Genomic DNA, 15,335 nt, shown 5'->3' with positions numbered 1-15,335 from the left:
CCCTCCCTTTTTCATCCGCCATTACAATAGCGCCTTTTTACTATTTTGTTTTGTTTTACTAACGGAACGCCTGGAATAGACTATTTTTCTTACAACATAATTTGGTTTGATGAACTGAGTTGATAAGGTAATGTTCGGGAAAGAGCTAACGTTTATCATACGAGAAAGCATTAAACATGTATCACTATAAGCCAGAAATAGTATTTGGCAAGGTGCATTGTTCTCGCGCATCTTTTTTCATAAGTTGAAGCTTGATTCCAGCTCATGAGTTTGATATCGGAATGAAGCTTGAAGCATTTGATCAAACAGATTCCAGCACCATAACAGTAGCTACGGTCTCACAAGTAGTAGGACGCACCATGTGGGTGTTACTCGATGGATAAAAGAATGTTTCTGTGGAACATATCTACGATGTGGAATCATCGGATCTTTTTCCAGTTGGATGGTGTAGCATGAATGGGCACCCACTCATTACATCGAACGTTCAGCGTAAGAAATTTGGACCAATAAACTGTGATGTGACAACTGTATTTGTTCGATCATAAGAAATTTTAACCCAAGCTCATTAACCCATTTTACTCCCAATATCTCGTTAGCAATTCTCCTTACTGTCTGCCATTCAATTCTTATGATGTTACTTTGGGGAATTTGGTATTGGATCAGGTAACGTAACAATCCCTTAATTGATGTTTTTCTTTATTCCCATGCCTTTTCTGCTTGATATTGTATTGATATTGTAAGGAGAAATTCTTTCTTGGTCACTCTTGGGAGTTAAAAGTTTGAGACCAAAGTGGAAAAGGTGAATTAAAAAAGATTGGAGAAATTTGGTTACAGATGATGAGATTTATAAAATAAGTTGAGTCAAAAAAAATTCTTTCTTTTCTTACACGCGATATCTATTTGTTTAGTGTTGGAATTTCAAAATCGTAATGAAAGTCCCTTTTTTCTACAATTTGTGTGTCACCTTTTTGAAAATGTTTCAATGTCACCAAAATACACTTTAGAACAAGATTTAAAGTTGCAAAATCAGCGATATGATTTTTGCAGAAGCTAGTGTAGGTTCTCTTTTGATGAAGACTGTCTGTTACCTTCTTGTTAAGTTTTCTTAACGTCCAACAGCGCATGAACGATAACTGAGTGATCTTCCTGAAGGGTACATAGTTCAAAGGACGGATAATACTATCCAACGGATAAATCACCATCTAGCGGATAAGTGTTGACAGGACATACTGAGGTATGTACAAGATAGCGATTTATCCAGTGGATAGCGTTATCGACTCTTTGAACAACCGGGGCCAGATGCATACCTGACTGTGTTTCTTTTATCATCTTTGCTCAGGTCCTCCTGAGGAAAACATGCGTCTGGCTTCGCTGAGGTATTATAGAAATTGTTGTTACATATTTGATGTAAGCTGATTTCGATTTCATGTAAACAGAATACATTTACTAGTGATCGATTAATGTTGTGATGATCTTGGCATGCGAGAACAGTGAATGTAAACTTATTGTAGTGTGAGATCGTGTCAACATCAACAACATCTCAGTATTAATTCTCCTGACCGTCTGCCTTATATTTTCCACCAGTTTTGTTCTTAGAAGTTGCTTCTCGGTCAAGCAACATCATCTAGTTAATAGTTTTCTTTCTTCTCCTTACCTTTTTGCGCATCTATGTATTAATAGTATGAGGAGAAATTACTAATTGATCATTCCTGTGAGTGGAAGGTTTAATTTGAGTTAATCTCTTGCAGAACCACAGACAAAGAGAAAGTAACAAAAAAGCGACAGATACAAGCGCAGCCAACATCACCAATATCTCAACAACTAGAACTTATGAAACGAGTACTACAAATTCTACAACTACGCCTTTAAATTCTGTAAACGTTACTCCTATCACAGATGTAAACGACGAGACAAGCGTGATCCAGCGTGACGCAATCACCTGCAGAGCGCTAACGTGACATCATAAACACTGAACACGAAGTTAAAATGGAGTCCAATTCTCACACGGACAAAACGGAGTCTTGTTCTCTCAAAGTGGGGGACACAAAGTTGCTGGAGAAACAGTCACCCATATCTTCTAAGGGTAAATATGATTTGAGGCCCTCGACACTTGTCCCGCGGGATTACGGTGAAGAGGAAGAGGAGGAAAGTGCGGAAAAGAAGAAAGTTGAAGCTGTGATCGATCTGACGGAAGACGACGAGGTTGGGGTGGAGGCAAAGGAGAGTAAGCCTGTTGAAACCAAAGCAGGTCTACCTTCGAAGGGTGATTGAGGTATGCGTTCATGATGGCTTTGTCATTCTTTAAGTAAAATGCCGAGCCGCACTCTATGACTTATTTATTCTTGTACCTGCGGTCGGCGACAAAACTTGATCTTTTCAACCCCCTGTTACTACAATTTTGTCTCTTTTACCCTATTTAAGTTAACCTACTTGCCCCTCCCCCCCAAAAAAAACCAAAAAAAAAACAATGTTGTATCTTGATTCCATGAACTTTTAGCCAAATGTAGGTAACATTGAATTTAGAGTGTGGTAAAAACAAGTGTGTTATTCTACACAAATAGGACTCTTCAAACATGTTGTGTCAACTAATCTTGACGTTGACTGTAGTCTCCTACTTAACCGCTGTTCTGTCACGGCACACAATACCTTCTGCCCTCCTTGCATGAAGGGACCAAATAACGGCTACGAAGGAGACTTGAAATCGTCTTTCCCCTTGCTTGCGAAAATATGAAAACACATCTTTCTGTGTTTTATTACCGCACTCAAAACTTACAATCGTCCTTTCCTATCTCCTCACACGAAGCTTTCGAAAATGCTGATCTTAGAAGAGTGTTAAACGCGTGTCACGTAGCACAGTCGCCATAGAGACTTTTTGTGGTTCAGTGGTAAAATATCAGAGTGCAGATTTCGAAGATCTGAGTCTCCATTCGTTATAAAGAGTCAGATTTTTTTCTTAATTTCACGCTTGTGGTAAGACGAGAAGAAAATCTTTCTACATGGTAGACTCTAAGTTGATCTTTCTTCGAAAATTTGCCTTTGTTTTCCTTTACAGGGATCTGTATTTATGTCAAGAAATCCCGGGAACCGGGCCCGTTTCTTAAGCAAACTAAAGGAGCAAGTCTTCCTGCTGTCATTGGTCCAGCGGGTCCAAATATTGTCTTAAGACAACTTGTTGAGCAAATTATTCTCAGCGCTCATTCGTCGAAACAAGTTCTGAAGCTACTTGCTTCTGAGTCTGGTAAAATGACTATTGCTTCAATTTTGAAGGTAAAGTGTTCTTTTTCTGTGGGTTTTTGAACTTGGGATGGCAAAGGAATGAAAGCGCTCGCCGGCCAGCTCGCCTACGGCTTAAATCCTTTTATTTTTTTTTTTGTTTCAGTCTAAGAGATTTATTACTGAACGCAGAGCACAGATAAAGAAGCCGAAGGCAGTCGTTTTAGTTGACAGTCACCATGGTTTATTTTCTGAAATATCCTTCAGACTATTTTCACGGTCCTAGTCATGTTTGCTCCACTTCCAACATTGGTATCCAGTGGTTTGTGATGTCAGACACCTGATGCTAAGCAATGCCCCTTTGTGACAGGTGGGCCCAGCTAATTACAGAATCATATCGCTTTTCTGCCTTTATCATTACGAGCTTCGTGTTTGTTATTTTTATTGGAGTCGTTAAAAAACAAACTCGTTGTGCGAGAATCTCATCAGTTTGAATAAAGTCGCACTGTGTGCGCACTGTGATGCTCATAAAGGTTGGAATTATGCATCGATAATTCAAAGCTTTAACATCATCCTCCGGGTAAAATTGTGTTCGAATACCCCGTCCAAAAGCGGAATTGATTGTTATTTTTTTGCAAAAGGCAATATTAGGATGGGTTTACTAAAGATTAAAAAAAGTGTTCTCAGACAACTGCTACTTGTACTCCAAATCAAAGTCAACATGGTTTAAAGCCCAGGCAGGAAGAAGTCAAGTCATTTGGCTGTGTGCAAGTGTGGTGGGGTAAAATTGAACACGGGACCACTGAGGGGACTACTGAGGAATAGGTTCGCTTTTGTCGTAACGGGACTCGGACTCGGGACTTTGGGATTACGAGTCCAATGCTCTCGTCGATCGACCACGCCACCTTTCGGGTTAATTTTTTTTTCCCCAGTGTCTGAACCATATCAGATACCAGAAAAGTTGCGTTTGTTTATATAATTTCTCCTAGTATCTTAATCATATCAGATACCAGAAAAGTTTTGTCTGACCCCAAATTTTGACTGTCCTCAGAGACAGGTAACAGGGAGGTTTGATTACTTTTGTTAATAAGATGGCAAGTTGTCTCTTTTAATGGGGGATTCATTCAAGTCTGCGGTCGATTTTGGGGTAAAAATATCGCGGTCAACATTTATCGACTGTATGTCACCTGATTAGTGCCTTTTAGTCCCCAATATTTTGTAAATAATTCTGAGATGGTAGAATTTATCTTCCTACGTGGAATTTATTGAGAGGAGGTCGAAGAGTGTAAAGGGAAGAAGTATAGAATATTGGGATCAGTATCAGTATCTGGGCAACTGCCCACCAACCCCTCCCCTAACTCAACAAAAGTCAATTGATAACAAGTTAGGGTTAATGTTGGGTTAGGGGAGGGGTAGGTGGGTAGTTACCCAGATACTGATATTGATCCGAATATTGACTGCGAATTAATTCCTAATGAGGACGTATCATAAGAATACTTCAGAGCCTTTGGAGGGGGGGGGAGGTTCAGGTAAATTTTGTTGGTACTCAACGTAAATTCTCCCACCCCTCCTCCCTTTCCCCCTCTCCCCCCTCCCTCACGCTGTAAATAACTACAAGTCCTTGAGTAGAAGTTGCATGTTCATAAAAACGTCAGGGAGTATATAGATGAACAAAATTATTTTTCTTTCTCCACATCGCAGGAAATCGACGGTCGAGCTTTAACGTTACTATCCTTAGACGAGATTCACAAGTGTCTTGGAGTAACTCTTGGACCGGCCATTAACCTTCACTTTACTGTACAGAAACTGAAAAAGAAACCTCGATAACACAGGCTGTTACATTTCATTCCAACTACACATTCTATGATTTGGGCCTCCAGTCCTGAGAATGAGGGTGCGGAAAGTCCGTTTATCGTGTGTGTTATATGAAGCTTGTTTTTTTTTCTGATCCATCGCATTCCAGCGGCAAATCCTGTTTTATAACCTGATGCTCCCTAAAGTTTGAAGCTTTTTTGTCTTCAAATCCTCGATAACTTTCTTATCGGTTTCAAGCCGGGTCTGAATGGCGCATTTTCCTCTGCATTGCGTCCCTTAGTTAAGGAAACGTTCCTCATCGGAAAAATTCACTGTTACAAGGAAATCTAATCTGGTACGGTGGATACGGGGAACGTACGTAAGCCCACCATTCACTGCTTAAATTTTGAAGACAACGGTCTTCATTATTAAGTCTACAATTCCTCTACTACGTAGTGTTGGTTACTGTTTACGAAGACTACTTTTTTACAAGTACTATTTGTTGAGAAGTGCGGTAATGATAGGCTTAAAGACTGGAGCGTAAACTCACCTCAAGTCTTCTCACTGCATCTCTCAACTGACTGCACGTTTGCAGAGCTCAGAATCGCTTCAACTTCATATCAGCAGTGTACTAACAAGTGAACGTGCAAATGAAAATATCTCGATCTGTGCTGTGATTTCAAGATTTCGTAGGGACTTGGTTTTAGATGTCATCCAGGATCATGTGCAGACTGGTCTTAAATGTAATTGTAGCAGTGTGTGTGGGGGTGGGGGGGGGGGGGGGAAGGAAGAATCGTTGAAGATTCAAATTGTGCGAAGAAAAAAATTGATACACAGCAAGTGTGCTAACATATAGATCCCTTCAATTCAACTTCTAAACCATCCTTCCCATCTCAGAAAAGCAAACAAACAAAACAAAAGTAAAAAAACGAGGATGAATTAAAAATCAACATTTCAAGAAAATTGAAACACAAAAGAGGTTGCGCTTAAGAAAAAATTTTTGGCAAATTTGAAACACGAGAAGATTCCCAAGCCTCACTCCCCCTTCATTCTATTTTCTCTCTTAAACAGTAGTAATTAAGTCAAGTTTTCTCGGAATCAAGGACACCCAAGGTAAAAAATTACGACATCCGTAGAGATCAATTTTAGGATCACGAGAGCTGTCTTGAAGAGATCTGATTGGTTGCTTTAAATAGGATGCCTCCTCAGGCAAGCCCTCTCCGAATCTAAAACACATTTCGCGGCTGTGTTTTTTTCTGCAATTCGTGATGGAGTCGCTTCTTAAAAAACCTCAAAGAGCATGTAACATGTTCGATTTGTCTGGATACTTACACCAAACCCAAGACCATCGCTTGCCTTCATACGTTCTGCTGTGAATGCCTGGAGCGACATGCCTTAACAAGCCAAAAGCAAGGGTTTTATCGATGCCCCGAGTGTCAGGCACAAATTTGCATCCCTGAAGGAAAGCGTTTTGATAATCTTCCAAGCAGTTTTCTACACAACAGATTGTTGAGTCTTCTTGCTGTTCGACGCAGTGGCGAAGGAAGCGAGATCAGCTGTGGTACATGCCAGAAGAAGAGCGCTGAGATCAATTACTGCTTCGATTGCGAGAAGTTTATGTGCCCCGACTGTGTGAAAGCACACGAAGTGTTTCGAGATACTATGTTTCAGGGACACAAAGTCACACAAGTTCGGCAGTTTCAAGCTGCAGACTACGAGGCCTTGTTGAAACGGCAATCGTTTTGCTCGGAGAAGTACCAAGAGAAAGAGGTAACGAAGTTTTTCTGCGTGGGATGTCAAAGCTGTGTTTGTCAAGCTTGTATTAACACAGATCACAAAAACCATGATGTTGTTCCGCTTGAAAAGGCAGCAGACGATGAAAAAGCAAACATCACTGCCCGAGCCGAGCTTGTAAAAGAGAAGAAAGAGGTCTGTCGAGATGTTATTCGTGAATTTGAGAAGATGGAGCATGAGTTGGAAACAAACATTAGCACAGCTAAACGCCGAGTTTCCCAAGCAACCGAACAGATGATGGAAAAGCTTCGCCAACTGGAACGTGAAGCCATCACTACCCTCGAGAAGTCTCGCGTGTCGAGGATTGCGAAATTACATTCTGAAAAAGCATCGGTTGTATCTTTTGAAAAGCAACTTGACCAAGCATTTGAGTTCAGTAACAACCTGGTTGAGAGGAGCTCAAGTTCAGACATAATGCAAAACAAGAAAAATGTGGAAGAACGAATTGAAGACCTCATCAAGACCACAATGCCAGCACTTCCGGTTAGCTCGTGCGTGGAGTTTGTGTGGACATGTGAACCAGAGAGTTTGAGTCTGGGATTTACGAAATTCAGCGAAACAGATGTGCAAGGATCGACCGTGGAAGGCTTGGATCAGAATTTTCAAGCTGGTATACAAGCAGAGCTGCTGATTTGTCCCAAAACAAGTGAAGGAGAAATCAGAAATACTCAGCACACAGATCGTGTTGAAATACACATAGACCCTGCTGATCAGGTGAGGAGTTTGGTGACGAGTGAAAAAGAAGATAGATGTTTCCAGGCAAAATTTGTGGTGAAAGTACCAGGTACATATAAAATAGAACTTAAGGTAAACGGACAGAGACTTGTCAAGAGTCCTTTTACTATTGTGGTCAAAGCACGAGAGTTTAACATTGTTGGTAAGTTGGACTTTCAGGGAGAAGTGCCTCAGGCTCTAGCCGGCATTGCAGTGAACAGTAAAGGTGTTATTGCTGTGGCTAATTATGAAGGTCACTGTATACTGGTATTTGATGAGACAGGAAAGTTTGTGCGAAAGATTGGTGGTCAAGGTGACAAGGATGGGCAATTTGAGAGTCCGTCTGACGTCACATTCCTCAACGATGACGAGATTCTAGTGGCAGATGAATGTAATGACCGAATACAGCAGCTGAATGTACAGACAGGGAACTTTGTGAAAAGCTTTGGAAAAAATGGGAGTGGAGATGGAGAGTTTGAGAATCCTTTAAGTGTTTGTATTACAAGTGATGGACGTTTTATCGTTGTAGCGGATTATAAGAACAACAGAATTCAGCTGTTTACAATGGATGGTGAACCTGTGTTTAAGCTTGGAAACAGCGGCCCAGAAAGGCTGGATAGTCCGTTCAGCTGCGTTTGTTACGAGGAAAAGCTCTTTGTAACTGACAAGAATAATGACTGTGTGAAAGTGTTTGATGAGAGAGGACAGTTTTTGTACAAGTTTGGAGAAAAAGGAAACGGTGATGGACAGTTGATTCAGCCGTGTGGCCTATGTGTTGACAAATATGGAAACCTCCTCGTATGTGACACGGGGAATGAACGCATTCAACAGTTTTCATCGGAGGGAACTTTCACCGGCAAGACAAGTAGCAAGGTAAACCCAATGTTACCTTGTGGTGTTGCCACAATGCCAGATGATCGGATTTTAATCTCTGACTTCCGTGAAGTAAAAATTCTGAAATAAATCTACAAATGAGTAACGATTTCATTACCAATGTAACATGGGTATGTTGAGGCTCCATTTTTTTTCCATTTAGCGATAATTCTCTTAGAATGTGTTGAAAGAGGGCCAGGATTTATGACTTGGAATTTTTCACCATTGCACTGGCAAATTTCTTTTTTTTCTTTTCTTTGGTAAATTACTGCATCATATCCAAGACATGAATTGAAGCCGAAAAATAGCTGTTGATCTAAGGGGCCCGTAATGTATTGCTCTAAGTTGCAATAATCGCCAGCTACATGTACTGGGGCTTTTTAAATTTTGGGAACCTTTTTTATCTCTTAACTTAGACAAATCGGATCTTCTTAGATGGAAATGTTACGGACTTAGTGTCACGCAATGATTGAATGGATTGACTGTTAAGGTTGAGCTCAAATATTTGTTAACTGTTCTTTGAACTACAAAAAGCTCAAAATATGTCAAACGATTGCACCAAAGAGCTTTCCTTTAACTAGTCGCGCAATTGAGAATGACTATACTACACTTTAATTTCCATAATTGTAAGACATGTTGTTTACTAAATTTACCAGTAGAATTAAGCAGACTGTTAAAATGCATGAAAGAGGTGATCATGTGATCAAAAAAATCGTTTGATTTTGTATAAATTAAATGAGGAGTTCTATACATTGTGATAATTGCATAATTAATACTTGTATGCTTCTGTAGCTGGCCTGATTGTTAAGCGAAGTGTAAAATTTCGAAAATCTTTGCTTTCGGCTCGATAAGCCTTTGTTAGAAAAGCTTTTGTGTTACATCAACCGACAAGGCGAAGGAATTGAAACAAATTTGACAAAATGGTTTGTTTTAACATGCTTAACAGTTAGCAAGCGAGATTTTAATTAAGCAATGATAACGTAAAATAATTATTCACATGGAAAAAAGAACAATTTATAACTTTGTATTTTCGTCATTATTACCGAAAATGTTTGTGGGATTTTTGATTCTTAAACTACGATGTAACACGTTAAAAAATCAGTGGAACATTAATTAAACATGGTTAAACTAATTATTGATATTGAAGAAGTTTATTTTGATACTATACAATGGAATTTAAACTTCCTCTTATTATACTGTAGTCGGAAACGAACACTTTATTGATTGCATTGCCAATATAACTGGAAATCGGTATGTTTAACATTGCTTATTAACGATTTAAATAAACTTGATTTTTATTTTACTGAGAACTTGTAAAGATAATCATTGAATTTAATCAGGCTCTACGTGGCCATATTCACTGCGCGTGATCAGCCCGCACGGTTAATTCGTCGGCCCCTTTCCCTCGTTTGTCTCTTGTTGGGTTTCATCATCCATCGAGAATTCAAGGATATGTTTATTATTTATTAATTCTTGTTATCACACTGACTCTTTGGAAAGTAAGATTTTGAGCTCATTATGGGGACTAAAACTTGTCAGATATAAGTAGCTAAGAAAGGTACTCTCAATACTCTTGTGGTTCTCTCCATATTTCAATGACTCTTACTCGAGAGAGAAATGTTTTTTTTGATTTCGTAACAATGACTCGCTGAAACAAAGAGTCACACGACGATAGCTATCAAATCACGCAGTCATGTGGAAACCAAATGAAAGGAAAATTGCATTTAAAAATGAAGTTTTCAACTTAGCCCGGGGCAAAGAGACTCAATTGAGTTGAACAACAAAACACTCTGATAAAAATGCAAATTCAAATTAGGTTTTCTGAGAGTGTTTTTGTCTGCAAGGCGCTTTTGGAAATACTTCAAAAGACATGTAAAATGTTCGATTGGTATGGATACTTACACTAAACCCAAGACCATTGCCTGTCCGGCTTAATACGTTCTGCCGTGAATGCCTGGAGAGACATGCACTAACGAGACAAAAACAAGGGTTGTATTCATGCCCCAAGTGTCAGGTACAAGTTCGCCGGATCCCTGACATTACGTATAAATCCCTTCAATTGAGCCTGTAAATCACACCTTCCCTCCTCCCCAAAAGAGGTTGCGCGAAAAAATTCCTGTTTAGTAAATATGAAACACAAGAAGATTTGGCTTGAAGATTCCCTAGCCTCCCTCCCCTTAAATTTTATTTTCGCTCTTAAACAATAGTACTGTTTTAAGGTTCAGAGCTAGGATGTTAACATAATGCGCAGTATTACGATATCATAATCGAAACCATTCGCCTGTTCTTGTATCTTTCGAAAGAGGAAAATGTCCTTTGTTAAAATTAAAGCAGAGCCATGTTAAAAAAAAAAAAAAAACGGCCTGGCCCTTATAACGTTGTAGTGAAACCACGAGGCGCAGCCAAATGTTTTAATTTTAGTTAAAACACATTGTTGACTTCAAGATTGTTAACGTCATTTCTATGATCAATAAAGTTATAAACGGTGAAAAAGTGTGGTCTATTTGATCATCGACTTGGAAAAACGCTTTGAAAATAAAAACTGTCAAATTGTCAACTTTTACTCCGAGATCACGAGATCCTACAGAATTTTGATTCCATGCTCATTTACCCCGAAGGCAACGACAACCAACTGATTTGAATAAAAAGATTTTGATTAAATGTTAATTTAAATCGAGTTCTCTTGGTACGAAAAACGATAAAAGGTGTGACTGTGTTTGTCTGCATTTCGCAAGGGAGTCACTTTTTTGAAAGACCTCAGAGAACATGTAACATGTTCGATTTTTTTGAAAACTTCTCCTTGCTTTTGATTACTTTATATCAGAACAAATGATTACGAAGCACTGTTATCAGAGTGGATTTCGTGACGATAAATACAGTCACGCGATTTGTAAGAAAGTAACAAACAATAGAGGGGTGCGTGTTTTGTCCGCAAGTAACTTTTTAAAAACCCCATCCCTCCCCCCCCCCCAAGAAAAAAAGGAAAAAAACGAGGATGAAATAAAACTTAGTATTTAAAGAAAATTGAAACGCAAAAGAAATTGCACGGAAGATTCCTGTTTAGTAAGTTTGAAACACAAGAAGATTTGGATTGAAGATTCCCTAGCTTCCAACCCCCCCCCTCCCCTTACATTTTATTTTCTCTCTCTAAAAGTAGTACTGTTGTGAATATTAAAGCGATCTTCGCAGTAATGAACACTACTTGAGCAGTAGTGAAAATAAGGCCTGAAAAAAATTCAGGACTGTACGGGATTTGAACCCATGACCTCTGGTTCATTATTGCGAAGGTCGCTTTCATATTCATGTCTTTATCCGCAGTTCGCATGATATGATTTTCATATATTGACAGTCATTTTGTCATCACTTTACGGGTTTATATGCAACCAACATAATGACCAGTTCTCAGTTGGCTTGTCAGCTCAGTTGGTAGAACACTGCAACGGTATGGCAGAGGTCATGGATTCAAATCCCGTCCAGGCCTAAATTTTTTTCAGGCCTTATTTTCACTACTGCTCTTTTTTATTACTGGGATACCTGTGGTAGCCCAGTCATAAAATGCCTTTGTTTTTTCGTCGTCTTTTTTTTTACTGGGATACCTGTGGTAGCCCAGTCATAAAATGCCTTTGTTTTTTTGTCGTCTTTTTTTTTTTTCCTCCGCCACTGGGCCCTCAACACCATGACAACTAACTGTGAACCAATGAGGTGTTCACATGCTGATCACGCGTGTTATCCCTCAACACCATGACAACTAACTGTGATCCAATGAGGTGTTCACATGCTGATTACGCGTGTTATCTTGATGATGATTGACGTTGTCATGCACAGACAGGGCCTGGTCACATGACGAATCACGAGCTTTTGCTTATAAAACTCTTTGGTCAGTTATTTTGTATTTCAACGTAATTAGATTGCGATTTCCTGGAGCATTCTGGCGCAAACGCTCAAAATACTTACAGACGCATATACAAGTCGTATTAATCGCGGCTAATCCACACTGAAAGATGTTATTGAGCGGTAATTTTGGAACGGATTGAGTCGCGAACGCTTGAAAGCCATGAAAGCCTTGAATGCCTTGTATGCTAAGTATGCCAATGTCTTAGTTGAAAAACGTTCACTTGTTGTAAAAAGCAAAATCTGAAATCTGAAACCAAACTGCATATACTCTATGCAATCTATTGAACAACACTACTTTTACCGTGAGACTGAAGAACATAACTGTGACGGATGCAAACTGCTTGTGAAGAAAGACGACATATTGGATTCACTTGATGGCAAGGAACGTAGCTACGATAACAGTACGAATGGTATTAATTTCACGATCAGAAAGGTGAATCTTATGTTTGTTTTCATTGTAGTTGTATGGATATTCTTTTTTAATAAATACGTGATCCAAAACCCTGTGTTTTTTGTGTATAATGTTATTATGTTAAATATTGTTTACGCAATTGTCTTGTCACAGGCGGCCCAAGCTCACGTCTCGAGAAAAAGCCAACGATTAATTCATGAACGCGTCACGCGCTGTGTGACTCGGTGTTAAGTTACGAGAGGAACTGCACGTTATAAGGAATAGTATAGGGAACGAAGTATGGTCGATTTACAACGGTACATATTTCGAAATATGAACATTCTTCTCGTAAAATCAATAAAACTTACTCATACCCTGTGTATCCGTTGTATTTTCTAGCGATTTCTGCCGTTTTAAGCTTGCTTTACCATCACTGTTATTCACGTCATCTACTCTTATTACGTTGGTAAAATCTGTACAGACATCACACCAACCAACTCGCGCGCAAAGTAAGAAGACTATATTGAAGGCTTGAAATAATATTGCTATCGATTTTCATCAAGAAATGGGCCAGGAATATTCCACAATAGTGCAAATAATCATGAAGGGGGATCGCAGAAAAGCGATTGCGTGACGCGCGGTAAGCTGTAGGATGACATGTTATTTTATACCAGACGTAAAAACTCTTCAGATTCTGAGTCTGCATTTTGTACCCACTCTGCAGTCTGCAGTCTATATTTTGTATCCGGCCTCCAGTCTGCTGTCTGCATTTTGTACTAACAGGTATCCGTGGCACCAATACAGTTTATTTTTGGTTACATTTATTCGCAAAACACACATAATCTACCACAAAATAGCTGTGAGTGAGGTAATTCGACGTTTTCGTTCTTTCCCACATTAATATTCTTCTCTCCTTTTGTAAGAATGTAGACATCACTCACAATGTTTAAAGTAATCCACCCACCCTACAAAAAAGTAACTCTTGCATGCATAGCATGCTTATGTTTTGAAATAGGTGTATGCCTTTGGCCAGACTTGATCGCACTATTTCAGTATACCAGTCCGACACCCGTAGTATCACTACACTTGATCCCAAGGATCCAGTACCATCCAGGTATCCCAGTTACCTTGCTCACAGGGTCTAGTTTGCATACGTTCTGCTGTGAATGCCTGGAGAGACATGCACTAACGAACCAAAAACAAGAGTCTTATCGATGCCCTGAATGTCAGGCTAAAATTGGCATCCCTGAGGGAAAGCGTTTTGATAATCTGCCAAACAGTTTTCTGCACAACAGTTTGTCAGATGATCGGATTTTGATCACTGAACACCATGGGAAAGAAGTAAAAATTCTTAAATAAATCTAAAAATAACGATTTCATTACCAATGCCAACATGGATATGTTGATGCCTCATGCTTTTTTTTTTTTTTTTTCGTTCAGCGAAATTCTCTTAAAATGTGTTAATGGAGGGCTTAGACTTACGACTTAGAATTTTCATCATCGTACTGACACATTTTTCACGTTTGTTCTTTTCTTTGGAAAATTACTCGTCATAATGAAGACATGAATTGAAGCCGGAAAATAGCTATTGATGTAAGGGGCTCGTAACATATCGCTGTTGGTTGCTAAATTTTGAGAACCTTTTTTATATCTTAACTAAGACAAATCGGATCTTCTTAGATGGAAATGTTAAGGACTTTATGCTACGCAATGTTAGAATGGATTAACTTTTATGGACTATATGGTCGATAGACTTGAGGAAAAAATTGACTTTGAGCTCAAATATTTTTAAGCTATCACTTGAACTACAAAAAGCTAAAAATATGTCAAACGATTGCACCAAAGAGCTTTGCTTGAAGTTATTGCGCAATTGAGATTTTCTATACTACACATTATTTTCGACAATTGTAAGTCATGTTATTTACTTAATATACCAGTAGAATTTAGCAGATTGTTAAAATGCACAAAAGAGGTGAGCACGTGATCACGAAAATCGTTTGAGTTAATTTGTATATATTAAATGAGGAGTTCTATACATTGTGATAATTGCTTAATTCAGTAGTACTTGTATGCTTCTGTAGCTGGCCTGATTGTTTAGTGAAGTTGAAAATACCGAGAATCTTTACTTTCAGCTCGATAAGCCTTTTTTAGAAAAGCTTTCAGGCTACATCAACCGAAAAGGCAAAGAATTGAAAAAAAATATGACAAAATGGTTTGTTTTACCATGCTTAACAGTTAGCAAGCTAGATTTTAGTCGAGCAAAATAATTAAAAAAAATAATTATTTACATTAAAAAATAATAATTTCTTACCTTAGATTTTTGTCATCATTACGGAAAATGTTTGTGGGATTCTTGATTCTTATACTACGATAGAACACTTTGAAAAATCGGTAGAAAGTCAATTGAACATGTTTAAACTAATTATTGATGTTGAAAAAGTTAATTTTGATACTATGCAATGGATGTTAACATCCTCTTATTATGCTATAATTTGAAACGAACACTTAATTGATTGCGTTGTCAATATAACTGAAATTCTGTATGATTAACATTGCTTCTTTTTCAATTTTAATAAACTTGCTTTTTACTTTACTAAGAACATGTAACGATAATCATTGAATTAATTAGGCTCTATGTGGCTATATTCACCGCGCGAGGTCA

General features: G+C 38.6%; 1 protein-coding gene across 1 annotated transcript; it reads left to right on the top strand.

Moving 5' to 3' along the window:
* The first annotated feature begins 6,472 nt into the window (after positions 1 to 6,472).
* On the top strand, positions 6,473 to 9,634 carry LOC131796261 (E3 ubiquitin-protein ligase TRIM71-like). Its single transcript, XM_059113852.2, has one exon. It carries the CDS (start codon positions 6,625 to 6,627, stop codon positions 8,476 to 8,478), a length of 1,854 nt encoding a protein of 617 aa, XP_058969835.2. The 5' UTR covers positions 6,473 to 6,624; the 3' UTR covers positions 8,479 to 9,634.
* The last annotated feature ends 5,701 nt before the right edge of the window (positions 9,635 to 15,335 follow it).

Source organism: Pocillopora verrucosa, chromosome 11, assembly GCF_036669915.1.
Source record: "Pocillopora verrucosa isolate sample1 chromosome 11, ASM3666991v2, whole genome shotgun sequence".
Taxonomy (NCBI): Eukaryota; Metazoa; Cnidaria; class Anthozoa; order Scleractinia; family Pocilloporidae; genus Pocillopora; species Pocillopora verrucosa.
This window is presented reverse-complemented; position numbering and strand designations above follow the sequence as displayed.

Excerpts from the sequence above, each read along its gene's own strand:
- LOC131796261 (XM_059113852.2), top strand. The coding sequence starts at position 6,625 with ATGTGCCCCGACTGTGTGAAAGCACACGAAGTGTTTCGAGATACTATG.